Source organism: Rhagoletis pomonella, unplaced genomic scaffold (genome assembly GCF_013731165.1).
Source record: "Rhagoletis pomonella isolate Grant_MI unplaced genomic scaffold, Rhpom_1.0 Rhpom_scaffold_00008, whole genome shotgun sequence".
Classification (NCBI taxonomy): Eukaryota; Metazoa; Arthropoda; class Insecta; order Diptera; family Tephritidae; genus Rhagoletis; species Rhagoletis pomonella.
In genome coordinates this window covers 33,929,331-33,955,554 of record NW_023458562.1, presented here as the reverse complement: position 1 = coordinate 33,955,554, position 26,224 = coordinate 33,929,331, and the positions used below count along the sequence as shown (strand labels likewise).

General features: G+C 33.0%; 1 protein-coding gene and 1 long non-coding RNA gene across 3 annotated transcripts in view; one reads left to right on the top strand and one right to left on the bottom strand.

Annotated features, from left to right (window-relative positions):
• The first annotated feature begins 391 nt into the window (after window positions 1–391).
• Window positions 392–26,224, top strand: part of LOC118744663 — a 42,042-nt gene continuing 16,209 nt past the window's right edge. Inside the window, exon 1 of the long non-coding RNA XR_004993576.1 lies at window positions 392–3,041. This is a non-coding gene — a long non-coding RNA (uncharacterized LOC118744663). The remainder of the gene's footprint in view (window positions 3,042–26,224) is intronic.
• LOC118744658 (fas apoptotic inhibitory molecule 1) lies at window positions 7,323–15,435 on the bottom strand. 2 transcript variants are annotated; one of them, XM_036477819.1, is made up of 4 exons: window positions 15,292–15,435; window positions 8,184–8,425; window positions 7,829–8,101; window positions 7,323–7,755 (listed from the first exon to the last, which is right to left on the bottom strand). In XM_036477819.1, exons 2-4 carry the CDS (start codon window positions 8,385–8,387, stop codon window positions 7,564–7,566), a joined length of 669 nt encoding a protein of 222 aa, XP_036333712.1. In that variant the 5' UTR covers window positions 8,388–8,425; window positions 15,292–15,435; the 3' UTR covers window positions 7,323–7,563. The 2 variants fall into 2 exon arrangements, with proteins under 2 accessions (XP_036333712.1, XP_036333713.1); XM_036477820.1 differs by having other exon boundaries at window positions 15,238–15,340.

The window sequence follows — 26,224 nt, the reverse complement described above, 5'->3', positions numbered from 1 at the left end:
TACACAAGTAAAAATAAAAAAACTCACAAAAAATCAGTAATTAAGGCATGCCAGGTATTGTAATTGCAATTAAAATGTATATTTGTAGCGCGAAAAAGCGACAAGCGAGCAAATAAATGTTAGGATGAAGGCAAAAAAATAATTAGCGAAAATGATGTTAGAATTTTCAAAATGTTTTACTTTTTAAAAAGAAATAAATTCACTCGCAAACGTCACACACATTCACACACACACACTCTCGTATATACATACACAAATACAAAAGATGATGGTACTTTAATCTAAACTATGCATTGTATTACAACTGCAACTACAAGCAAAACTACTATTATTATTTAAAAATTAATATGTAAGCAAACAAGTAAATTCTAAATATTTAAATTCAAATAATACAAAAATAGAAAATAAAAAATGTTTAAATATAGACCGAAACATCTAATTTCATAAAAAATTAACTAAAAAATTATTGCGCATGTGTACTGCCGACTTACTTTGTTTGGCATTTGTTTGGATTTGCCTGAATCTGAAAGTCTGCTCTATTTGGAATAGAAAACTTGTATACTCAAAAGCCTTCTTCAAATGCTAAATTTCGGAATTTTAAACTATTTTAGCAACATTGAATGCAGAAGCTTACGTGATTCAAATTCAAGAGTAGAAAAATGCTTTCTACCTTTGAATTATTTCTTTGATAGATTCGAGAGATTCCTTTTGATAAACTAAATTTTTACTGAACTGCCAAAATTTCTATCAAATACATGTTAACCCTTAATATTGGGTCGAGTAAAAAGCCATTGCGTATTTTTTGTCTCATTAGACACCCAGTAGATAATTTCAGGAGCTAAAAGCCGATCTAGAAGGCCTGCCTGTGAGTCGAAAGGCCTGACACAATACATTCCTTTCTTTTTTGTATGGATTGGCACTAATCGAATGGCTTCTGCCTTCGCTACCCATAGAAGGGGTTTTGTAAGACGTACTTTGGAAAGCCTTTTTGAGAAGTTTTTTAAAGCTGATTCTTTAAGTAATAAGAAAAAATACTTCTCAAGGTATTCATTCAAACTAAAATTGTGTTTGTAATGCTATATAACATAATATTATACATTCGCGTAAATTGTAAATAGGAAAATCCCTTCTAGAAGGTATGCATGCAGCGGAGCGTCTTTTTTTAGTCTTTGTTGGGTAAGCATTTTAGAATGGCTTCAGTTAAGGGGACCTACCTAAATTGTCTTCGCCATCAATCTCGGTAGGCCTTCTTATTCGAGAAGCATCTTTGAGGCACTGAGGTTCTTTTGAGGCATAAAAACTCCAAAACTGAAAAATTGCTTCATAGGTCAGCTATGTATGTGTGAATGACTCCAGTACTGCCAAAACATAATACCAGCTCCTACAGACATACGCAATGCCATTTTAGTTCATCCAATACGTGCGAGTTTCAAGATTTTCCCGTTCCTCGATTTTGAGCTAATCACCCAAGCGAAAAATTCAGCAAAATGTTACACCCTGCAAAGCAAATGTTTTAGAACAGTGCATATGCGACAATTTTCCACAACAATTTCATTACACAACAAACATTAAAAAATAAAATAAAATCACAGCATCAAACTAAAAACCACAGCGAAAAATATTTACATACGCAATGTTGTTGTTAAAACAAACGATTTTTTTCTTTAACGTGTTGTATATACCTACATATTGTCGTACATATAAAACATATGTCAATATGTGGGCATGTATGTATGTATAGCAAACAAAAGATATGCAACTTTCGAAAGTGATCGTGGCTGGTCGAAACATTCCAATTGTACTTAAATTGTTAATATTTAATTTGTATTTTTCTTACTTTTAACTAACAAATCGTAAGCTCTTTATACATACATACATACATATACACTAAAATACATTCTTACACATGTACATGCATACAAAATGATATGAGCATAATTTAATGAAGTAGTGATTTAAGCGTAAAACTAAATTAAAAAAAAATATATATATATATAAAATCATGATGAATATTCTAAAAGAAACAACACCCTTAATATTAATATAAGCAAATGAAATGAAGGAGTAAAAGTTTGTGAGAAAGCGTAAAATGTGAAAAAAAGTCTAAGAAGCAAAGTTTAGTGAGCAATGATGAAAAAAGGCAACTTTTAACTTTCGATTAAGCTAAGACATAAATAAATACACATAATAAAATTACCTACATACATACATACTCTTATGCTAACAACTCGATAATTAAGTTGATGAATTCTAAAACAAATAAAAACAAAAACAAATTTAGTAAAACAACAAAAAGAACAAGCAAAAAACAATGAATGCTCCGATAGATATGTTTTTCGTAGTGGTGTGTGTACCTATAGATACAATCCTTTAAGCAAATGTTTGAAAAACTATAACACAAATACCTACAATTATTTGAGACCTTTGTCAGCTAGGGGTGGGGAAAATGTTATGTAATAATGCCTCATTTGTGCGAGTGTTGGCTAACTGTGATTTTAACTTATTCGTGTTTTCAATTTTCATGAATTCAAATTGAAACTGAAATTAGAATGATTGTAAAATTCCGATAAACTTGAACAAATTTTTGAGCAAAAACTAAATTTTAAAATGATGTCTCATTTTTGAAACCCATTATACTATATAACTCGCACAAATAAAGCATTAATTAAGGCTAAGTTAAAAAGTTAAACACAATTTTAAAGTATTGAGTCTCAACTTGTAAGTCGCTAAAAAGAAAATACTGTTATGCTTAGAATTATTGTTTTTGTAAAAATTATTTCGTGGTTTCATAAACGCCTAGCACAAAAGTGCATTGATTAGCGCTCAGCGGTGTTAGCGGTGTCAGCGGTGTGGAATGGGTGAAGGAAATGCCGGTTATTAATTGAAAAACTGGTAGTGTAAGGAAATAAAATGAAACGTCCATAAAAAATATGTGAAAACCAACCAACGAACGGATGTCCTCACTGCTGATGAAAAGATTTTTTAGTGACATATCATGCACCAATTTTGGTATGCTCAAGGAGTAAAGGAGTGTTTTGAAGGTAAGACCCTTTGAATTGGCAATTTCATGTGTTTCATTAGGGCTGCTAATTCTCACACGAAAGGTTTTGTTCCCTCGCTCTATGTTTAGATTTGATATTACACTGGGAAGAAATAAGAAAAAAAATCGAGCGCATCATGAGTAATATGCCACAAAAAACGAACTAAACATAAAACGGAAAAGTTGAAAAGTTTAGAAAAATGTACACGTGCAACCAGAAAGTTTTCGGAATTAGTGTATAGAAACTTGAAAAATTTTCAGTTATTATATTAAACTAACGTTCAGATTTATATTTTTCCATAAGCTCGTGCGTCAATTCGTAAATGAATTACTGCAAAAACAGTACCTTTTATTGCTAAATGATAATTGATGGAAATGTCCAGCATCCGAAAACACGGTTAAACGCCAAATTGAAATCAAGTTGTGAAAATAAGGCATTTCTATGAACTATAGTTTACTAATAAAATAATTTAATTCTTTGCAGTAAGACTACGGATTGCATTTACGAATTACGGATTGCTCTACACTTCCAAATTTCACTTTTGAAACACTATTGAAATACCGTTTTTCTGGGACTCATATATTTAGAGTTGAAAATTTTTGATTTTTTTCAACATATTCGTTACTGTTCGTCGATGTTTCACCACATTTTCAGTATTATATGCCAGAGCTATCTGTAATCCCAAAATTTCGGTATTTTTAAATTTCCACTTGGCATTGAAATGACAAAAAATGTAGCCATTTAAAAAATGCCATGTGGAAACAGACATAATTTTTTAATGGCCAACATTGTCATTAAAAAAGTTGTAATTCAATGCCTGCCTAGTGGAAATTCAGCATTATTTATGTCGAAGTAAAAAAAGTTGTGAGTATTTTGGCTGAACAAAAAAGTTTTCCTTTCGAACCCAAAGCACACCGCTAGCCATATTTATTAATAAAGGATAATTTTTTCTATTTTGGTATCGTTTTAAATTTTTTCTTATTTCCTTTATTTTTTTGTAATGATACAGTTATGTTCATTAACCATCTTTGTTTTATCATTTTTGAATTGTTTAAAGCCGAAATTATTTTATTTTTTTATTTCTTTATTGTTTGTTTAAATTTTTATTCGTATTTATTTTTTTTTGATATATGTATTTCTGTACATAAAAAAATGTTGCGGGTTTTCCATCGCAGTTATACTATTTATTATATTACATTGTGTACAATAAGGTGCATCCATCTACATACGAAAAAAAAGCATCGGCACTGTTTTTTCGTCCGAGTTATACAATTTATTATATTTAAAGATTTCCGCTAAAATATCTCGGAGAAGTATTAAAGTTTACGAAAGCTGGACCGATTTAAAAATATCTTCAAAAATCTGATTATTTTGATTCCGTTGAGCTTCCGTTAAGCTTAAACTCTTCTTCATATGAGGTGATTTTCCAAAAGATATATTTAAAAAAAACCAATTTTATTTATAAAAAAATTGAATTTTTGGAGGTATTTTAAACTTGGTCCGGCTCGCAAAATCTAAAAATTTTTCCGAAATAGTTAGGCAGAGTCTAAAATATAATAAATTTTAGAATTCCTATGGGAAAACTGGCAGTTTTTGTTTTGTTTTGAATGCAGAGTGGTGTACCCCAATGTACAAATGTAACTAAATGCTTTTTCATATTTTTTTTAAATTGTCGTTGTTCCTTCTACAAAAAAGTTTCCCTCTCGAACCCAAAATCGTCAACTAGTCACATTCCACGCTACAATGCATTTTTTTTTTAGATTTTGTTTTTTTTCATATATTTTTATAATTGCTTTAGCTTTGTTTTTATTATTTTTTATTTTATTTTTTAAATTTTTGTACTGCAACCTTTTTTAAATAAGAAAAATGTTTTATTTTTTTTTTTTACTTTTTAAATTATTAAGTTTTTTATATATTCATGGCCTTATTCATAATAAATAAAGTAGGTTTAAAGAGCTTTATAAAGTGACAGTTTCCTACAAATTTTCAAATTTTTATATATCTATTTTAATTTTTTATTTTTGTTTTTGTTTTATACTCAAATTTATAAAAAATAAATTAGACTTTGCTAGATAATTTATAAATTGAAAATTTTTTATGAAAATGTCACTTTATAAATTTATTTTTTATCATAAGGTCATTGATTTCTTTTTATATTTGCAATTATTTTTTATTACAGTTATTTTCTTTGATCTTTTTTTTTTGTTTTTTTTTTGCTTTTTTAAATTATAATTGGCGCACAAATACGAAAGTTGTCGACAAATGACAGTTATTTGTTAGCATCCGTTCTATAACATTATGTGGGTTTTAAAGTTACCTAGATAATGTAATTAATAAGCAGAAAAAAATAAAATAATACAAAAAATATTAAAGCACTGTTGGAAGGTGCCCTACAGTTACTACTATTTATTTTCTATTTAGTTAAATAAAAAAATAATTAAAAATTTAAGCGAAACAATATGCTGTGTAGCGATCCATTAAAAAAAAAAATCTTAAATTTTTTAGCCATCTAATTTTAACAAGCCCTGTCAAATAGAAAAAAAAACGTTTCAAGGCCAGTATTTCGATTTAAGTTTTATTCTTCAATACTCGTATTAGCACACACTGTTTACCTGATGACTCACTCGTCCGCTGCTATTTGCTGTATGCCTTTAAATTAATTCTACATAATTTATACTCTCAAATGTAGCCGAAAGTAATCTATTACGTTATGCATATGTAGGCACACCTACTTCTATATAGAACATATGTGGTAGTATAGTAGTGCGTTATGCGTATTTGTTTACAAGTTATCATTACCATTATTATTATTGTAACTATTGTACTAGTAAAATAAAATTTTTAATAATATATACCTATACAGAAAAGAAAAACATACACTTCGAAAATTATATACATACATACATACAATACATTAAAACCTACAATTCTTAGATATCGAGATTTAACACAAAAATAAAGGTGAGCATAAAAAATATGTTTATTTGTATTAATATAAATTTTCGATTTAACAAAAATAAAAATAAAAGAATGACAAACACAACTAATGAGGTTGAACATTAAATATATACTTACATACATAAATTAAACGAAAATAAAAACCACGAAAAAAATTATGTACATAAGCGTTTCCATTCAGATAAGGGGCAAAGTAAAAATTTTCCTCACTGAGGAGAGAAAAGCACGCTGGTAAACGAAGTGTACGTGTGGTGGCAATACATGACAGTTTGAGAAAGAGACGACTATATGTAGCTTTTACCTTGTTTATACCTATACATAAGTGACGAGCTTTTTCCCTGTGCACATCCATACAAAATGTATAGAAGCTCTCTGATTCACCACTCGTGGTGAAAAGCTCCAACTGTCGTAATGGCCGAGTGAGCAAAGCACTGGTGTGCCTTTCGAGAGATTCGAGTTCGAAACACCTCGCAGCGATTTTTTTTACTATAATCTTCTTTTAATTTTTAGATTTCATTGTCTTGAAAAGCAAAAAGATTTAATTTAATTTTTTTGGATTTTATTGTAGTAAAAAGAAAAATAAACATTTTTTTAAATTGACTTAATTTGGGGAAAAAGAAAAGTATATATATATTTTTTAATTTCATTAAGTTTTCAGAAACGTATTTTATATATATTTTTTTAATTTTTTAATTAATTATTTTTTCAATTTTATATTTCTTTTGGTTTTAGATGTTATGGTTTTATAAAGAAAAATAAATTGTTTTCAAATAATACACATAATTATAGGGATCGTATTTTTGTCTTTTAAATTTCACTGCTTATTTATTGATATGTTACTATTTAATAATTAGTTATTAACATCAATCAATATTCGAAAATATATTTTTTAAATTTGATTTAATCTTTAGAATCTAATTTTATTTGGTTTTAGATTTTGTTGTTTTAAAAAGAAAAAAATATATTTTTTTGATTTGATTTCATTTAAGAAAAAGAAAAAGATATATTTTTTTTTTAATTTAAAAAATTTTTAGCAACGTAATTCAGTTTTTTTTTTTAATTTCTTAATGAGATTTAATTTTTATTTTTTTCAATTTAATTTTCCTTTAGGTTTTAGATTTTATTGTTTAAAAAAAGAGCTTTTTTCATTTAATACACAAAATGTTTAGGATCTTACTTTATTTACTTTTTGTCTTTTTTTATGATATTATGTTAACATATTATATTTAATTATTAACATTAATTAATATTCGAAGGACTATGGTGGGATACAAGACAGTTGCAAGAATTGCCCTGGTAGTCGTCACAGCAGGCATTTCAAGTTGAGAAATGCACTTTTATTTCACTATAACCTCACCCAGCTCTTTCCTCTTTTTTCTTTTATTTCCTTAAAAAAAACGTCGTACATTTTATAAGGCTTCTTCATACTTTATTTTTACATATCACTCTAATTGTTTACACATCACAAATATGTACTATGTATCTACTCTTTCATATATCACTTTTTCTTAATAATTTTTTGACACAGTCTACACAACATCGCATAGTTATTCCACACTTAGTTCTAAGTCGCTGATAATATTGAGAATGGCTCATGCATAATTTCCAATATCTTAGCCTCAGGTACTGCCTCACCATTTACTATTAGCGTATACGTCAATCCATCCAATTTATTGCCACTCGAACGCGCTTGCAGCACAAATGCATTACCATTATCCATAAACTTTGTATCCGTGCCACCATCCACAAATTCACCCTGTGAGAAGTAGCACACATTAAAGCACATAACTCTTAAACCTTGCAAAAGCTTATTATAATTTTCCACTCACCGTTTCTGCACGCAGCTGATCATTCACATACAAATTAATCGTATCCAATTCCAACATTATACGATATTCGTTATCCTCAATGCTGACCAACCATAGACGATATTGTTTTGCCAGCTCATCCGTGTATTGTTCGTGTGGTTTGCCGTCGATATATAGTGAGTATGCATAGCGAAAACCTGGCGCTGGATCTACACGTATAATGCAACGTGCTTGTCCAATGTAAAATGAATCTTCGCCAACCAGTTTGAACATCCAGTCGCGTCGCAAGACTTCCTGAAACGAGAGAAGAAGAAAAAAAGTGATTAAAGCTATATTTTCACATTAAGAAGGGTTCATCGTTTCTGTCCTAACTTACCTTGCCATTGACCCATATCATTCGTCGACCTGTTGTGGTGCCATGTTCCAATTCGATGCGATACAATTTTCCATTTATTGGCGCACACCACTTGGCTACAATGTTGTTTTTGTTGTAACGCTTTTCTTCCGGTATGTGATCGAGTGTCATAATCGGTTCGTTGGGAAGGTTCTCCAATCTGAGCGTCGGCGATAGGAAGGACATTTCGGTGTGTAGCTTTTAGATGTGGTTTTAGCAAGAGTCTGGAAAAGTATTTAGAGAGGTGGCATATTTTAGTAAAATATAATAAACAAGGGAGATTGGATAGAATATTTGGATCTCAATTTAACATAAAGTCCACAGTCCCATACACCACAAAACCTTTCAAATGTTACCACGAAGGAAACAACACATCTTCGCCCTTTCCGTATTCCTTTGACTGAAAAGTGTTTTGTATTATTTGCTATTGTAAATTGAACGTTTTAGCCATAATATGATGAAATATACTTATACCTTTTTTACTTTTTTTACAGCTGTGTGCATAAATGTAAAAAAAAATTTAGTACTCTTATGTCGAAAAGAATACGATGGCCCAGTGAAACGAAATACTTCAAAATCGGAAGCGATGCTAATGTTATTCATGGTGAATGGGGTGAGTTGACTTTTAATTTATTTTCAATAAACTTGTACACTTCTTTAATGTCAATGTTTCCATATACTAAATAGTATCTTATCATTAAACAAAAGTTGCGGGTATTCCACCGGAATTATAAAATTTATTATATTTTAAGAGTGGTGCCAACATTTTTCGGAAAAAGTATTAAAATTTACTTGAGTTAGACCGATACATCCAAAAATCTAATTATTTTGATTCCGTTTATCAACGTTTCAACATTATTATGCAGACCTTTAAAGCTTAAACTCTTCTATCATCTGTGATAATTTTTTACAAAAATATTTTTGAAAATTAATTGTATTTAGAAAAACACTCGATTTTTGGAGGTATTTTCAAATCAGTTCAGCTCGGGCAATTCTTAATATTTTTTTTAAATATTTTGGCGGAGGTATTAAAATATAATAAATTTGATATTCCCAAAGGAAAAACAGTACCGATGGTTTTTGTATAGAGAGTGAAGCACCCTTGTGTACATGCAGTGGTGAAAAAATAAGTACCTAGGGAAGCGACATTTGAGCAAGTTTTGCCTATTTTTCTTTTGTTTATTTAATATTTATTTTATTTTTTATCATAAAAGTATAGCTAATTTTCTAACAAAAACCATATAAATTCATATTAAAAATTTGAAATCTAAAGAATAAAAAGTCTGCGAAATTTCGTTAATTTTTGATAACTTTTTTCCGACATTTCTTGATACAAAAAAAAGTTTTCGAACATACTTTGAAACACTTTGTATGAAAAGAAATGCTTAAAAAAGTGCCAAATATCAACGGAATTTTTTAGGGACTTAAAGCTTACACTAAAATTTAATGGGTTATACAACTGTGTACTAAAAAAAAATTTCAAAAAAAATCTGATTAATAAGTTGAAAGTTTAAAATATGAATTTATATGATTTTTTTAGATAATGAGCTATACTTATGTAAAAAAAATAATAAATATAAAATAAACAAAAGAATTTTCCCACCGCTGTGCATATGTATTGAATCCTTTTATATGTTTAGGATAAACTCTTAAAATATTGGGTAGATTTTTCAGATTTTGTGCACGACAAAGATTTAAATTTTAAAATAATAAAAAAGTCCTAAAGCAAGATATAGGAGTACTTTCGTTACGAAATTTAACTTGACCTTTTAAGTAAGTATCATTTGTATGTAAATAACTAGGTGGTTCACAAGTTGTCGCAAGTGTCATAATGTCATATGTTGCACTTGAAACCGCAACCAACTATTTTTTAACAGTGTGAAATTCCATAATATGACTTGATCACACTGCATCCTTCATCGAATATTCAGAAGGCTGCACAATCACCCGAAATCTAGTTTAGATCTTAGTTTTATCAGCGAAAAATTTCCATCGGGAAGGCAGACGCTTCTAAAGCCATTGGCGCTGACAGATTATGCATGTTGATAATAAAATAGTCTCATAGACTCAGTTGGGGTATTCGCAACGGTGCCGTAAGTGTCGTATTGTTGTATGTCGTAAACTTTAAACGCCTAAAAAATATATTTATGGGGTTCGCAAAGTACCATCAAAGGCATATTATGAATTTTCGCAGTGTTAGAAGTAGTTGGTTGTGGTTTCAACTTCTCTAAACATTTATTTAAGCTTATAAAGTTTACGACATACAACAATACGACACTTACGGCACCGTTGTGAATCCCTCAACTATGCCTTTGGACACTCAACATTTATGACATGTGAAAGTCTGGAAGAGTGGTCCCACTGCTGAAAACAGGGAAAACAGCCAAGAAATGGGATTATTAACTTAACTCCATAAACACTCTGTTAGCCATGACTTTAACCCTAACTTCTCTTATGAGATAATTGTCCTAGTAGCGTTGCACTTGCCCAAGGCCTTTTGTATCGTTTGTAATTGTCCGCTACTAGAGACAACTGCGATATACTCTCCCTCACACTAATCCAGTCAATAGCGAATTATCTGAGTGGTCGTTAGTCAAAAGTACTCTTTCGAGGTTAAACGTTGAGGCCCACAGGGTCCAATCACCACTGTTTAGCTTCTACATCTCGAAGCTTCCTCCGCCACCACAGGGAATTTTACTTTTATAACACGCTGATGATTGCTCACCTCCAATGAAACTGATGTCCTGTGTTTGAAAGCAAATATCTATTTACGATCTTGCTCGTTTCTTCACTGCTCTGACCCCATAACTCTCTCCTCTGCTCAATTAACGACGACGCTTTTCACCCCCTGGACGACAAAGTTCGAGATGCAATTAGGCATCCTCATCGGCGTCACACCTATACCGACGGTTAATAATAACAAAATTTAAGGGATTACCTTTGAAAGCTTGCTTCCATTATCCCCCTCAGGGAACATAATTTCATGTTCGGCAAGCAATTTCTGCCTGATACCGCGGGGAACCCCCGAACAGACACTTGTCCAACGAGATCCAAACTATTTGGCTCGGGGTTTTACAGATAGGCAATAAACCACATTAATCGAGAGACAAGCATCAGCTTTCTCAACCTTAGCCCCGTGAATGCCGCCATCAGAGTTCAAGCATCACTCATTGCAAATGAAAAGCTTCAGCTGCCTCGAGAGATGCGCGTAGCTCAGGCGCTATTAAGGTTTGGATACTTAAATAATTCCTACTCATGCCTTGTCTGTGAAACCATCCCACACGACGCAAACCACCTTCTCAATCGGTGCATTTAAATCCACTCAACTAACAGGGTAATAATGGGGTAGGCGACTACCTAGACAGCGCTTGATCGGGTAAAACCTAAATCCTTTCGGTGCCCAGAAACGACTATTTTAGGAATGTTGCTTTGATAAATACCTCATATAAATTAGAGAAAAAGTACAGTGTTAAGATGAGAAAAGCATAGCCTTCTCGTTATCTGAGCGATTAAGCGTTCGGTCTCTTGTTCAAATATTAATGCCTATTACGGTATCCGACGGATGCCATTCGCACGAATCTAATGCTTCGCTCTCGCTTGTTATGACTGTGCGAATCGGACTAGATCCGTGCGGATGGCATCCGTCGTACACCGTAATAGGCATGATTAATTCCTAAATTAATCTTTACGACTTACTTTAGTAAGGATTAGACTGAGTTTACAGTAAACGCGAATTTTATTTCCGCGAAATCGCGCGACATCGCTTAGAATATATCTGTCTGCGTACCTTCGTTAAGTGCTTACCGAATACCAAAGGAAGGCATTTCACTGTCAAAGCGATGTTGCGCGAGTAAAAATTGCTTTTTTTTTAGAAACTGTGGCCTTAGATATGGATAAGACAAGGATTAGAAACAGTTAAAGGGGTTTTTTTTAGTTGTATCGTTAATGCAGGCCGCTGTGGTGTAGTGGCTAGTGCGCTATCATTCCGTAGGGCCTGGGTTCAAGGTCGATTCCGACCAACATCAAAAAATTAAAAAAAAAAAAAGTTTTTTCTAATAGCGGTCGCCCCTCGGCAGGCAATGGCAAACCTCCGAGTATTTTTCTGCTATGAAAAAACAGCTCCCTATAGGTCCGTCTCTCCCTTTTCAGTGACAACATCAAGACGAAATCGGACGCAAAGCTCGGCCAAACACGAACATATTGTGTAAGCGCCTGTCTAGTATTACCAATATCATTATCGTTATTGCTGAAGACCATCGATATGTATGTATGCAAGTTCAATCAAATATTAATTTTGAACATTTTGTTTTCTTCAAGAAAATTTGTGAGATCTCAAACGCCTTTTTGTTCTTAATGTCAATATGAGCAGCTGTTGGTGAGTAATTAACTGCGCTTGCTACCAAATCTTTTGTAAACACAAAGGACCTTCTTATTTCTTCTTCGTTTACTTATCCTCTATAATTTTTTGTTTTTCTTATTATCAGCTATTGAACTATAGATGAAGCTATATTGCCGTCTAGTCTAGTAATAAAAAAAATGCTTTGTAATATTTTCTTTGCACTGGCAAATCAACAAACATGCACACACACATACAAGTGTAATCCATATTTTAGTAGTGTAATCCTTTGTACTGTTCTGCATTCGTTTGTTTGTTTGTATGCAAGAGTTCTTGTGAATGCACTGTAATTGCATACATATGCACATATGTACGTACGACAAACATAAATAACTATAAAATCAATAGCTATACATACTGTCATGAATGAATGAATAACAAAAAAAAAAAAAACAGACGGCAAGAACAAAATTATTTTCAGATAATTAAATGATTAGGCAAACAACATATGTATGCACTTGTCATATTAGTGTGTGTAGTAGGATGGTACTCCCGTATGTACATATGTTTGTACATTTGTTGTGGTGTGGGAAAGTCTACTGCTGTTTTATAAAAGGCTATACAGCATAAAAGGTTAAGGAAAGTTCGCGACGAGGATTTGCTATTGCCTGCCAAGGGGTGACCGTTGTTAGAAAAAAACTTCTTCTATTTTAGATGTTGCTCGGACCACGGATCGAACCCAGCGGGTCTACCTTGTAATGCGATGCGAAAGAGAAGTGCGATGCGATAGGCAATCGTCACAGCATATTACTTACGGCGTATTTACCTTTCGCATCGCATTGCTCTTTCGTATCGCATTACACAGAGTAGCCCGCCTGGTCTCACGATGTGGTAATACGCACCTTTAACCATCCAGCCACACTTCAGCTATATTAAAAATAAAAATTTTAAGCAACAAATTTTCAAGCAAAAACTGCTGCACCCATTAATAAAAAAATGGAAATATTATTTTTGTGTAGGTGGTATGTACATATGTATGTAGTAGTAAGTATTTTATGACAAAAATAGTTTTGTGTAAATTTAATAACTTAATTTTTTCTAAGTTATTGATCAACGTTTTCTTAAGAAATACTTTATCACTCAAAACCTCTGCTGTTAAAAAAATATAACTGCCTGATATTTAACCTTTTCATAAAATTTACTCTAAAATCTTAAACAAAAACTCAAATTCGCTCAAAAACTGACTGAAAATGAGAAAAAGATTAAAAATAAAAAAAATTAAATTTTTCACCAAAAATCAAACTTTTATTTAAAAATTTATTCAACAAATCATAGATACTCAAAAAAAAACAAAATTATAACTTTTTAATAATTGCTCTCCTTTAAACTGACATTTTCAATTAAAAAATGTTCGACACATGCGATTGAGTTAAAATATTAAAAACTTAAAATATATTTTATGGTTTCACTCAAAAAGTTAGTAAATATACGAGCAACTATTTTCTTAAAACACATATTTACGAACTTGCCTTATCATTTATTTTCGCTTTCCATTCCTTTTAGACGATTTACTTTTTTTATTTCAATAAATAATATTTTCACTCAAAAAGTGGCTTGAGAAACCAACCCAAAAACAATAAATAAAAAATTATTTGTTATTGATTCTACTCTTGTAAAAATCGTATTTTCACTAAAAAAAAAGATTTAAATAAAATTTCCCCTCAAAAAAAAGTGTAAAAATTTAAAAAGAAAATCCATACATATTTAATATTTATTCTCCTTTTGTTAAAAATCGCTTTTCCTCTTCAAAAAAAAAAAAAAATAAATAAATATATGTACGCACTTTTGCAAAAAACAGATTTCTACTCAAAATAACATTAAAGTCAGTATAAAAATCAGTAACATATACTCTTTTTCGACTTTTATTTACTTCCATTGGTTTTACTTCATTTTCCTCCAAAAAAGCCTTTTACACAAAAAAAATCACTAAAAATCAATAAATATACAGTATCGGTCATATCAATAGCACTCCATTTCAAAATGATACTGTTTAGCACGTATGTTAATATTTTTTCTTATATATGTAATTCCCATGATAAAAAATACAATCTAAGATTATTTTCTTCCGACGTTTCAAGCAATTTAAAATCATATAATATTTAAAATAAAAGAATGAAATTGTTCACAATTGTTGTTTGAGATTGAAAATGAAAATGTATAAATGAGTTGTAAGTTTTGAGTTTTAAAATTATATTGCTGGAAAATGTCAGACTGTCGCTCAATGGTTTTACCTTGTAATGTTTTTATCATGATATTTCTCATATGCATTCTATTTTCACTCCAAAAGGATCTTAAAAAAATAAAATTTTGCAAAAAATTTTTCGAGAACACATTTCTATTCAACATAAATACAAATCATTAAAGAAATTTTTTAATATTTACTGTTTCATTTTTCGTTTAAAAAACACATTTGAAAAAAAAAAAATAAGGAAAAAATTCACCAAATCCATGATTGTGTGTAATTTAGTTTAAAATATCTATTTTTCGTTGAAAATCACAATATCCACTCATGCTAAAAACAAACAAAAAAATCAATTTTTCACTTTTCTAAAATACCGCTTTAGTAGAATTCTTTTTCGTTTAAGAATTTTAATTTCATTCAATTTCAACAAACTATGTATACACATATTTCGCACTCACTTTTTGGAGTTTATGAAAAACTAAAAAAATTTGCAATATTTTTTTCTACGAAACCTTTGACTTCACAATCCTTTGAGTTTTTTCTACTTGGCTTTCGCTCACACGCCGCTTTCTAAATATTCGAAACCATTTCGTTGAGCCGTCAGTAACGTACTGAATGTGAATGGTCGGTCTTTGGTGAAAACGTTGTTAGCGCCTTACGGTATGCAACAGCGAACACATATGTGTGTATGGGATTCGTACATTCGTCGTCCACTAATAAACTATTATTTGCGCTGTTCGATGCCGTTGCTTTTGTCGTTGAAAGTCGCCTTCAACCTCTATTCCTGACGTCGTGGTTGTTGAGTTGCTTGCATCGACCACGCTAATAAGTATGTACATACATATGTAGCGGAGCTAGATACTGGTGGCAGCAATGAAAAGTGGGCGCCAAACTGTTTTAGCCAACCGGCAAGTTTCGATACATAGCGCATTCATATACATTTGTATGTATGTATGTATATGTCATAAATACATACATACTCTACTAGGAGTATCATCGCCACAATTGCCAAGCTGGTATGGATATTTTTTCCAGTTTGCCCGATTGGAAAGTGCTTTTCTGGTACTTTTTTTTTGATTAAAAATTCAAGGGAAAAAAATTCACTTGCCATTGATGACCCTGTTTATATACGAAAGAAAAAGTTATAAATCTTTATTAGAGCAACAGAAGTCAAATCAACAATTTTTAGAATTTTTGTCTGTCTGTCTGTATGTTTGTATGCGCATCACTCGAAAACTTATGCATGGAATCGAATGCAGCTTTCACCGATATATTGCTTAAAGTCCAACTTAAAACATAGAAGTAAAAAAATGAGGGAGTTGCCACCTTTTTAAAAATTGCAGTTTAGGTAAATTGATAAGATAAATTAAACATTGCAATATGGCTGTCAAAAGAAATATGTTTAAAAGGGCTTACAGCCGAAACAGTTTTATGGAAGGTTGCCACCTATTTGAAAACTTCGATTTACTCGTGGTATTCTTTGGTTGAAGCTTTCCAGGCGATTATAATTTTTATACACAGTGACTCAAACAAGTGATACCGTTTTGATTTTCTTAAATATTCACAATTTTTTTCAAATTAACTTTTTTTATTTTTCTATAAAAATATTACCCAAGCCTTTATGAAAACCATATAAATCAAAGCTTGAAACTTTATATAAATTTAGAGAAATTCAAAAAATTTTCATCAAAATTTTGAGTTTCTAATCTGAACCTTTAGAACATTTTTAGGTACGCAATTTCATAGCGCATACAATTTTAGTCCAATGAAGTGCAAATTTCATGCATCTAGAAAATCGCGTTGATTTTTAATATTTTTTTTTTGCTGACGGATTTTTGCACACTTTCCCAAAAAAACATGAATTTCTTGTAAAATAAAAAGCGCAAGACTGTAAGCAACAAAATTTCAAAACATCAACGCCAGTTTTTGTAAATTGCACTTGTTGCAAAAAAAATCGTAGAAGCGGTTACTAAAAGAAATTGTTAAAAATCAACGCGCTTTTTTAGGAGCTTCAAGCTTGCACTTCAATGGACTAAAATTATATGCGCCGTAAAACTGCTTGTTCAAAAAATTTTCTGAAGATTCAGATTAAAAAAGCTCGAAATTTTAAAGAAAATGTGTTGAATTTTCATATATTTTGTATGAAGTTTGACCCTTTGTAGTTTTGGTTAAAGCTTGGACAATATTTTAAAAAAATCAACACCTGAATACTTCTTCGAGTCACTGTATAAATGTAGGTTCCATTGACTTCGGTTGCACATAAATCTCTTACCCAGTTAGAAAAAAGCAACCATATTTAATTTCTAAGTCAATAAATTCCGCGAGGGAAGTTGGCTCAAACATATTTGAGTATACATATAGGCGCACAGTGCCATTGCCAGCTATCAGTCATACAAACATATGCACGTATGGATGTGTGTTGATTAAAGTACATGTATGGTAAACATTCATATGTGTATGTATGTACTAGAGACCTGCACGAGTGATTCCGGCATCGTATGAGTACGAGTGCTAGTAATCTTTTTATGAGTACAGCGATGCGTTTTTGTAATCGTATAATCGCTCACACGATGCCTATTCTTACGATGCGACATCGTAGCATCAGACGATTACTATTTTGGCATAGCCGTAAGCTCGTCACGTGGCAAAAAAGTTAAGCGAAATGCAACAAATACACATGTTTGAAACATCTCGTCATTAATAATGAAACAAATCAAAAGATTTAATAATTTTCCGCCTAAAAAAAATAACTAATTGTAAAAACCACCTTTATGGAACTTTTTATTTAATTTTATAATTCATATTTTAGAGATTTGTGTTGAGAAACGCACATAAAATAAAATTGCATCCAAGCTTTAACTTTCTAAATATATTCTTCTGCCCTATAAAATGCGCTTTTCAGAACTACTTCAGGCGTTCAGGAATTTATAATTTGTTTAAAGCTTTTCCATACGTCACTGGAGCCTGTTGCTCCAATCGCGAGTATTTTGTTTAGCACTTCTGTTTTGCCGTACAATTTTCCTTTACAATCCTTATAGGTTTCAATGAATTTTTAAGTTTTGTCGTTTTTACACATACTTCAAATCAAACTTCGCTCATCGTAAACGTCTCATATGAAAATGATGGTATGAAAAAAATATCCGTTTGCGGCCAAGTAAAACGATGCTTTGCCTACGAGATGTCTAATTTAAATTCAAGTATTATCATCGTTTCTATTGATACTCGGCGATTATTAACTTGTTATATTTTTACTTACTCGTGCAGGCCTCTAGTATGTACATATGTAGAAGTACATAAAGGGCGTAACGTCAATGGTATGAGTATTTATTGCGCTGAGTTGGCGCGCAACTTTAACTGTCTTTTCAATGCTGTACTTTCCTTGCTTCATATTTTGGCTCTTGGCTTAGAGCACCCAAAGTTCATTTGTTTATTTATTCCTATGTTTGTTTGGCTGTTTGTATACAGTTTTGATGTGCAAGTATAGACTGGCCTCTTTGTGGCTACAATAAATACAAACAGAAATGCAAGAATTTATACACACATATGTACATACAGAAATACAGATGTATGTACATACCTGCATATGTGGCAACATAAAAAGTTTGGCTTGCAAGGTTTTCTCCCTAAGTGTTGTTCTTAAAATTTTATTTATATAATACTTGGCTGCAGTAGGTTACCTCTTAATTTGGCTATTATAACGGTAAATTTGCTACTTTCACACGAATGCAAATTTAAAAAAAAAAAGTTTGTGGTATGATAGAAGGGAAGGACGAAGGACTTACTTGCAGTTCAATATTTTTGCCAACGTAATTGGCGCGTTAACTGTCTAAACGACTTTTGGCTGAGTTCAGCAAAATGCGCCAATTCTTTTTAGATACGTGTGTAAATTTGAAAAGCAATCTACACTCACTTGTATTAAGAGAAATGTTTGTATATTTAGAAATATTTTTAGTCGACGTAACTAAACTCTTTTATCGGTGTAGTTCTCGCACTTCCAAGTAACTTGAGCCGCCTAAAAGCGTATGGTAGCCTAAACAGGATTTTTCATTACGCGGGTGTGTAGTTTCTTACAGGTTACTTGTGTCGTGTAAAGTCGACTTGAGGGTGAAGCAGGTAGTCGGTGAGTCCTACCTGATAGCTCAAATATTTGCTCCATCGACTATATTTCATGAAAATTGAATAATGGGCGATTGGTGCAAATTCGGAAAGGAGTGACGAAAGTATAAAGCAAAATATGTATAAGAACATGAATTTGATAGTTTTGTCAGCGTTGGAAATTTCGGTTTCATTAGTGTGACTAATTATCTTATAAATTGTAAATTTAGTAAACGACAAGAAATCATGGATGCCTAAAGAGCTCAGGGCCGCCAATCAATCAAAGAAATTAATGCTAAAAGTAACATCTTCCTGCCCTCGCCAAGACAGGCAGCTTGGAGACTACTCAATGCCTTCGACTTCTTCTTCGTCGCAGAAGCTAAAAGCCCCTATTGCAGCAGCTTAATGGTGGATGCTGTGGTGAAACAGTCTAAAGATCTGCTACTCAGCTGCCCAAATTTTGCAAGCTTTAGTGTTGTACACCTTGGGTCAAAGCCTTGAGGATATTTCTGGAAGAGAGATTAGCCGCTTGCCGAACTTTTTCGTTAGAATAGAGTTTTTTTCTACCACAAAACCCCTAGGCGTCACCGTTCAACCCTCGCTTTCCCTATAAGTTTTTATCATCTGCCGCTCTTTAAGGCAAAGTTTATTTATTCGTAGAAGAGCGCCTCCGCCTATATGGGCAGCCGATTTAATCTGATCTATATTTATATTAGATAAGAAGATAATTTTATCAGCAGCCTTCCGCTCTTCTTAAAGAATATACACTTTAAAATTTATTTCGATCCCATTTAACCCAAGTTTGCCTAAAGTTCATTTCAACAGGTCGTGCTTTGCGTTCCCATTTCAGTGGGTAGAGAATAGATGAATTCTTTTAAAAGCGTCTAGCAAAATGAATACTAATGCGTTCTTTTCTTGCAACATTGCGCTCGGTCGTGTTACAGGAGTGTCGCTGGTTCTCGGCTCCACTGAAAGGTCTCTCTAAAACGAATAGCAGTAAGAGTGGCAGAAAATCTTAACAGAGCTTTAAGACGTCATTTGGTATTGTAAATATTGCTCCGCTAATACGGATCATATTAAGCCACCTTACTGTGTTGGGTAATTTAAGATTGGTTCCTTTAAATATGGCAGATCATTCTTGTGTTCAAACTTGCTTACAGCACAACTTTTCTTCCGGGGTTACACCATTGACTAGCGTTGCTTTATATCTTCCTGTTGCTGTAATGTAATGAATCATCTTCATCCTCTGACTCTGCAAGCCTGAGCCGAATAAACGGGCAACGTCGATAGGCGCAGTCCATAGTGCTTCTGGTGGCAGGGTAGTCGGGTTAGAGCTGCATACGCAGAGGTTTTGGGTATTGTGCTTTGACTTCAGCCGAAAAAGGTACTGCTGAGCCTGTGCCACCACCCTGAATGACGTTGTGCAAGGGTGCGTTGGTCTCTCTCGGCAGTTCCGCTTCTTCAAGTAGTTGACCACCTGAGACACGTCCTTATGGTCTACGTACGGCACGATGTCAGTTCTCCAGTTGTTCAGTTGCCGTCTCACGTGTCATGCGGGGAGGGGTTATCGTTTCGAAGTAGAGTTGTTGGCTGGGTTTCCACAATAACATCCCACGGGGAATTGCTTCGAAAGCATGATGATGTGCGCTTTCACAGCCAGCATTTGGCTTCTTTGTGAAGGCAATGCTCGGCCGTCATGAGATGACAGCTTGCAGTAGTACTTGGCGCTGAGTTCTGGTAGGTTTGTAGGTTTCTCCACTGTGTGTTGCTCGTTTCTGCCGCTAGTGACTTGAGGACTTCGTTGCTGGCTCGGAGTTTCTTTCTGATGGCTGAGGCGTGCGTTGAGAACGCGACTAACAAGATTTTGGGATGTTTGACCGAGGGAGTTTTGCTTTGTAGGAATTAACTCAACGCTTCTTTGATTTGATGTTACGGAATTCAACCGATGATTGGTGTCCACATAAATAGCTGGCTGGCTATCCAACGCTTCGTCCGAGCTGGAAGCGACGAGTACAAGACGTCTTGGCAGAGAGTCTCGTCGTTCACTGTGTCCAATACTTTCGGTAGGTCGACTGCGACTAGGACCGTCCTATCGCATGGTCGACGTTGTATCAGTCACTCGCTAACCTGTGTGGTCATGATGTTAGATGCTGTGGTGGTGTTGTGCATTTTCCGGGATTCATGCTGGTATTTGGCTAGTTTCAGATGCTTCGTCAGGCTTGGAAGGAGTAGTGCTTCCATGGTCCATAGTCCCGTAGAAACTACTGGCGTGCTTTGTTGTACTCGTGCCAAAATCAATTTCGAAGAAGCAGTAAAGTGCAAGAGGTCCACTTTGCTATATGCGGCAACATACCGCCGTACGCGATGGCGACATCATCAGCATAGGCGCTATCTTTGGCGGATCTCCATTTCGTCTTCCGCAAGAGGTAGGATCTCTGTCGAGTTATAGACTCTATTCGGCCAACGCAAGCGCAGCTTTACTTGGAATGTTTTGAGGTAGGCTTAAATTAAGTTTCTAGGCTCTGCTATTTTTGTATTCGTCTATCTAGCGTCTATAGTCAACCTTACGGTTTCTAATTGCCATTCAATTTTGTATGTATTTCCCAATTGAAGCCCATAGAATAAAATTCCACACAATCTGTCAAATAATTGACCACTCTTTACTGCCAGCAAATTTATTACACTCCATCAGCTATTCAAATAGATATATATATATGTATGTATGTAGTACAACCAAAAAGCATAGTGCGGTCTCGATGAACCACGAAAACTCTGCATAAATTAAATTGATTGAAGAATTAAGTATGTGCGCGTGTGTGGGTATAGGTTAAATGAGCTGAAAAGTATGCAATAAAAAGTGGAAGAACTTAATGACAATGAAACAACAGAGCAATTGAAGGCCAAACTGCACACTTTTAACACAGAGAAAGTGTATGCAAACCCCTTTTATCAACACGTATACACTTGCAAAAGCTAATACACACACAAGCATGTTCATATGTACCGTTAATATTGTTTATTTACGCCTTCATGCATTTCAAAATGTTTATTCATTTTGCTACAACTGCAAATAATGACATCATGAAAATTTGTTGTTGTAGTCTTCATAGTTTTTGTTGCACATATTAAATTATTCACGTAGGAATTGAAGCAGCAATAACCGGCGAATGACTGGCTAGCATTCTGGCTGGTTGGCATTCATACAGGAAGCTTGCATTCCCAAATGGCGAGACGTTGAATGTTGAGCCTCTGAATGGTATGCGACAGGCGACAGGCGACAGGCGGTTGGCGGTAAATGGCAAGCAACGCATGGCAGGCAAGTTGCGTATAATTCATAACTTTTCGTAATTTAGTGAAAGTTTAATTTGTAGGAAGTAATCGCAAGTACCTACAACTGTCGCTTATTGTGTGGGTGTTAGCATATGCGGTTGTGTGTTTATTTCTCTTCGTATAAATAGGCGGGTGTAAGTGAAAGTAAATCGCGCGTGCAAGTTTGGTTAGGAAAGGGTGTGTAGCGGAAGTGCGCGACAAGCAATGGCAAATTGGCGTAAACTGATTGCGAAAATTGAAAGGATTTCAGGGTGAGAAAAAAAATCATTAAAGTGGGAAAAGTTACTAAACTCAACATTTGGCGCTGAAAGTTGCATTTAGTTAAAAGGCAAGTTTTTGTTAATAGTAATTTTGAGATGGCGATCTTTTTGTATTGGCACGAAAATCATAAGGATATGAAGGGAAAAGTAGGTGCATTAATTGGAAGCACAATTATTGCTTTGGCCTTGGATTTTTTAGAGTTTGCATAGTGCCAACTGGCGCACTCTTTACGTCTTAGCTTAAATTTACTTACTTAATCTTACATAATCTTTTAGTTCCTAGCAGCGAATATATAGATATGTACTTTTTACAATATTGTTTGAAGAAAATATAAGCCGCTGGCTCTGAAAGCCGCATCCGAGAGTGTTAATCATATAAAAAGTATTTTCTAGTAGCGTTCCTCTCTCGGGGAACTGTTAGAATATTATTTTATGTGCCATTAAAACGTGTGTCTGCTTTAAGGGCTCCACCATACCATATCCATCATTGAAACATAAACGGTGTGAACTTAATGTTCTTCATAAATGAAGCGTTACGAATCTGCGTTATGCAAAAGAAAATGAATAGTCTACTGGTACACGAATAATTGGTTTGGGAGTCTCCGTTGATTTTACCGGACTTTTAGGTCTTTTTTTTTTTGCTAATAAGACAGACTAATTGACTTCTCGATAATTTTGGGAGATGGTACTTTTTGTTTTGGTTTTGGGTTGGGTTTTCTTTGGATTTTTTTAAACTTTTTATTGAGATTCACAGTGATTTGTCGAGAGTTTGTCAAAAGTTTTCGTGAATTTTTGAGACTTCAGGATTGTACAGAACTTTTCCATCTTTTATGGGACCTTCCAAGATTGCTCCCTATTTTCGGAACGTTTTTGTATTTTTTCGTGAGTTTTCGAAGTTCCTCCGGCAGTTTTTAGACTTTTTTGAGCTTAAGCGCGATTCCCCCAAAAACTTCTTCTATATTTTAGAAGATTTTGGTGTTTTTAGGTCTCGCACGAAACTTTTTGGGGCTTCGTTTTGAATTATGCGAGGAATTTTCGATAATTTTTCGTATATTTTGAGATCATACGAGGAGACTAATATGTTTCTCGATATTTTTCACGGGTCTATTGGTAGTTTTTGTGGTTTCAAAATTTTTTTTTATCACCTTTTGGGACTGTATAAGAATTTTTCAGAAATTTTATGAACTTTTTAAGACTTTTCTAGATCATACAGGAGGTTTCAGTATTTTTTTAGTCCTATCGTTTTTTAAATTATCGGCAATTAAAATTTTTTGTTTTCGTACTTCGTGGACTTTTGCAGCGGCATCAATTGACTAATCGATTTTTTTTCGAGCTTTCTGTTATTCTTTATTGTTTTTTCGGGATTTCATCGAAAATGTTTGGTTTTTGTTGGAATTTTCTTCCTAGGAATATTTTCAACGTATTCTTTTTAGACTTTTCAAAGAAATTAGTTGATATTTCGATATTTTGCCAGTCTTTTTTTGGCATTTTTTTGTGTGTTTTTCGCAATTACCGCGGCGCTCTTTTTGACCATGACTTTCTGCAATTTTTTAAGATTTTTAGGAGCTATGCAGAATTTTATGCAAATTTTTAATATTTTATGGTATTTTTTTTGTTGCACTTATTTGACAATAAAAAAATTTTTGCGATTTTTTCTTAATATTTGGGACGTTTCTTGAAGATTGATTAAACACCTCTATTTTTACGTTTTAACGTTATGTTTGCGGAACGTTGAGTAGCAGAGTGTGCAGAAAATCAGTAATTTACAACGTTCTGTGATTCTATCCATGCTGATCTCTGGTAGAATACCTCTATTTGTATGAAAGTAGCAAGATACACGCTACGAAAAGCTCGCAAAAATATAAATTTTCATAATCATCCATATTCGTATTGATTGGCATGTTCATATCCACATCCATATTATTAGGTATACCTACTCATACATACTCATACTCATATTCATATTCATATCCACTTAATACTGATAAACATATAAACATTAATTTTCATTTTCATATTCATATGCATATTCATATTCATAATAATATTCATATTCGTATCCATTTTCATATTCATACTCTTTTTCATATTCATATTCATATGCATGCATAGGCTGGGAGCTTTTCAGCCTACAAATGCATTCCACTCGTTGTGTTGTGGTGAATCAAGTTTGGTCGAAAATTCTTAAAAAAATATTCTTTTGGAGACAATGCTTTTGTCCAACGTAAATACTCAAGTGGGTATAAAAACTGTGAATGCACAAAAGTATTTTCCTCATCCTTCGCAACTATTTTGTATTGTACATCCCACTCATTAGCATATCCCCTAGCTCCAAAAAAGTATTCTAAAAAAAGTTAGCATACCGCTAAAAGCTCAATGGTGTCATTAAGCTTGAATGCCAGTTCTACCATCATATGTTGACACAACGCGTCGCGCGCCATTTGGTATCTGTCATTTCAAACATCGTAAATTTACGTGGCCAATACGGCACGCAACCACGCAGCCAATAAGTTTTCGCTCATCACACTGGCATATTTATCTCCTCAAAAGTATTTACATACATACATATGTGGTAAATAAAAGCAGCGGAAATGCTGCTCGTTTTTTTTTTTGTTATGCGGCAATTTGAAGGCTTTCAATGTCTATGATAAAATATTTATAAAACGTTAACTACGTTGGGACATGTGACGCACGAATTCATTTAATTTACATATGTGTATAGGTAAACAGTACATACATATTTACATTTAGATGTAAAGGTATTTAAGTGCTATTTTGTACCAACTAGCCATTACTAAACAATGATATTGTAATGCTATTATTTACCTAAAGAACCTCTATCCATTTCATTCAAAGTATGGTAGTGTGCGTTGTTCATTCAAACATACACTGCTGGAAAAAAGTATTGGTACAGAAAATTTTTTACAATATATGAATGTGGCAATTGTTATTATAATTTTTTTCCGCTAATTTTTTATACAAATATAGTTCATACTACAACAAAAAACATAAAAATGTAATTTATAAACTTTGTGCAAAACTCATGAAAATTCAATAAATTTTCATGCAAATTTTAATTTCGTCAGTCATTTTTAAGAATTTTTTTAGTATGCAGCTTTGTAGCCTAGTAAATTGTATTACAATAAAGTGCAAGTTTGAATTAGCTAGGACTTACCGTTGATTTTTGGCAATTTCTTTCGCGCAGTTTCCTCCATGCAAAAAAAATTCGAAAACTTTTTGTACGGAAAAATGCGAAATACCTTCAACAAAAAAATCTCAAAAATCAACGTGATTTTTAACTAACTTAAAAGTTGCATTTTTTATACTAGAATTTATTGGGCTATACAGCTGCATTAAAAAGATGCAAATTTGGATGAAAATTTATTGATTTTTCGCGAGCTTCGCAGGAAGTTTATAAATTATTTTTTATTTTTTATGCTTTTTGTGGCAGAATGAACCATATTTTCATAAAACATATATTGCATATATTGTAAAAAATTGTCTGTGCCAATACTTTTTTCCGGCAGTGTACATGTACATGTAGTTACACTTTGTTAAAAAAGTCTATGTAAACATCAGGCTCAAAAGACTTTAGAAAGTCTCAACGAAAACTGACGGTTATTTTTAAAATCGAGCGATATTTTCTTTTTCAAAAATTAGCATTCTTAAAAATATATTAACTACTGCCAAAAAATATTGAGAAATCGCTTTTCACTACTTACTTTGATTTACATTGAGAAACATTGCGTGTCATCCTTGC

What these genes read in the sequence shown, in the direction of transcription:
- LOC118744658 (XM_036477819.1), bottom strand. Translation starts at nt 8,387, where the DNA reads ATGTCCTTCCTATCGCCGACGCTCAGATTGGAGAACCTTCCCAACGAA. An exon ending in TGATATGGGTCAATGGCAAG is followed by an intron (nt 8,102 to 8,183) that starts GTAAGTTAGGAC and finishes CTCTCGTTTCAG; the next exon opens with GAAGTCTTGCGACGCGACTG. An exon ending in ATCAGCTGCGTGCAGAAACG is followed by an intron (nt 7,756 to 7,828) that starts GTGAGTGGAAAA and finishes TACTTCTCACAG; the next exon opens with GGTGAATTTGTGGATGGTGG.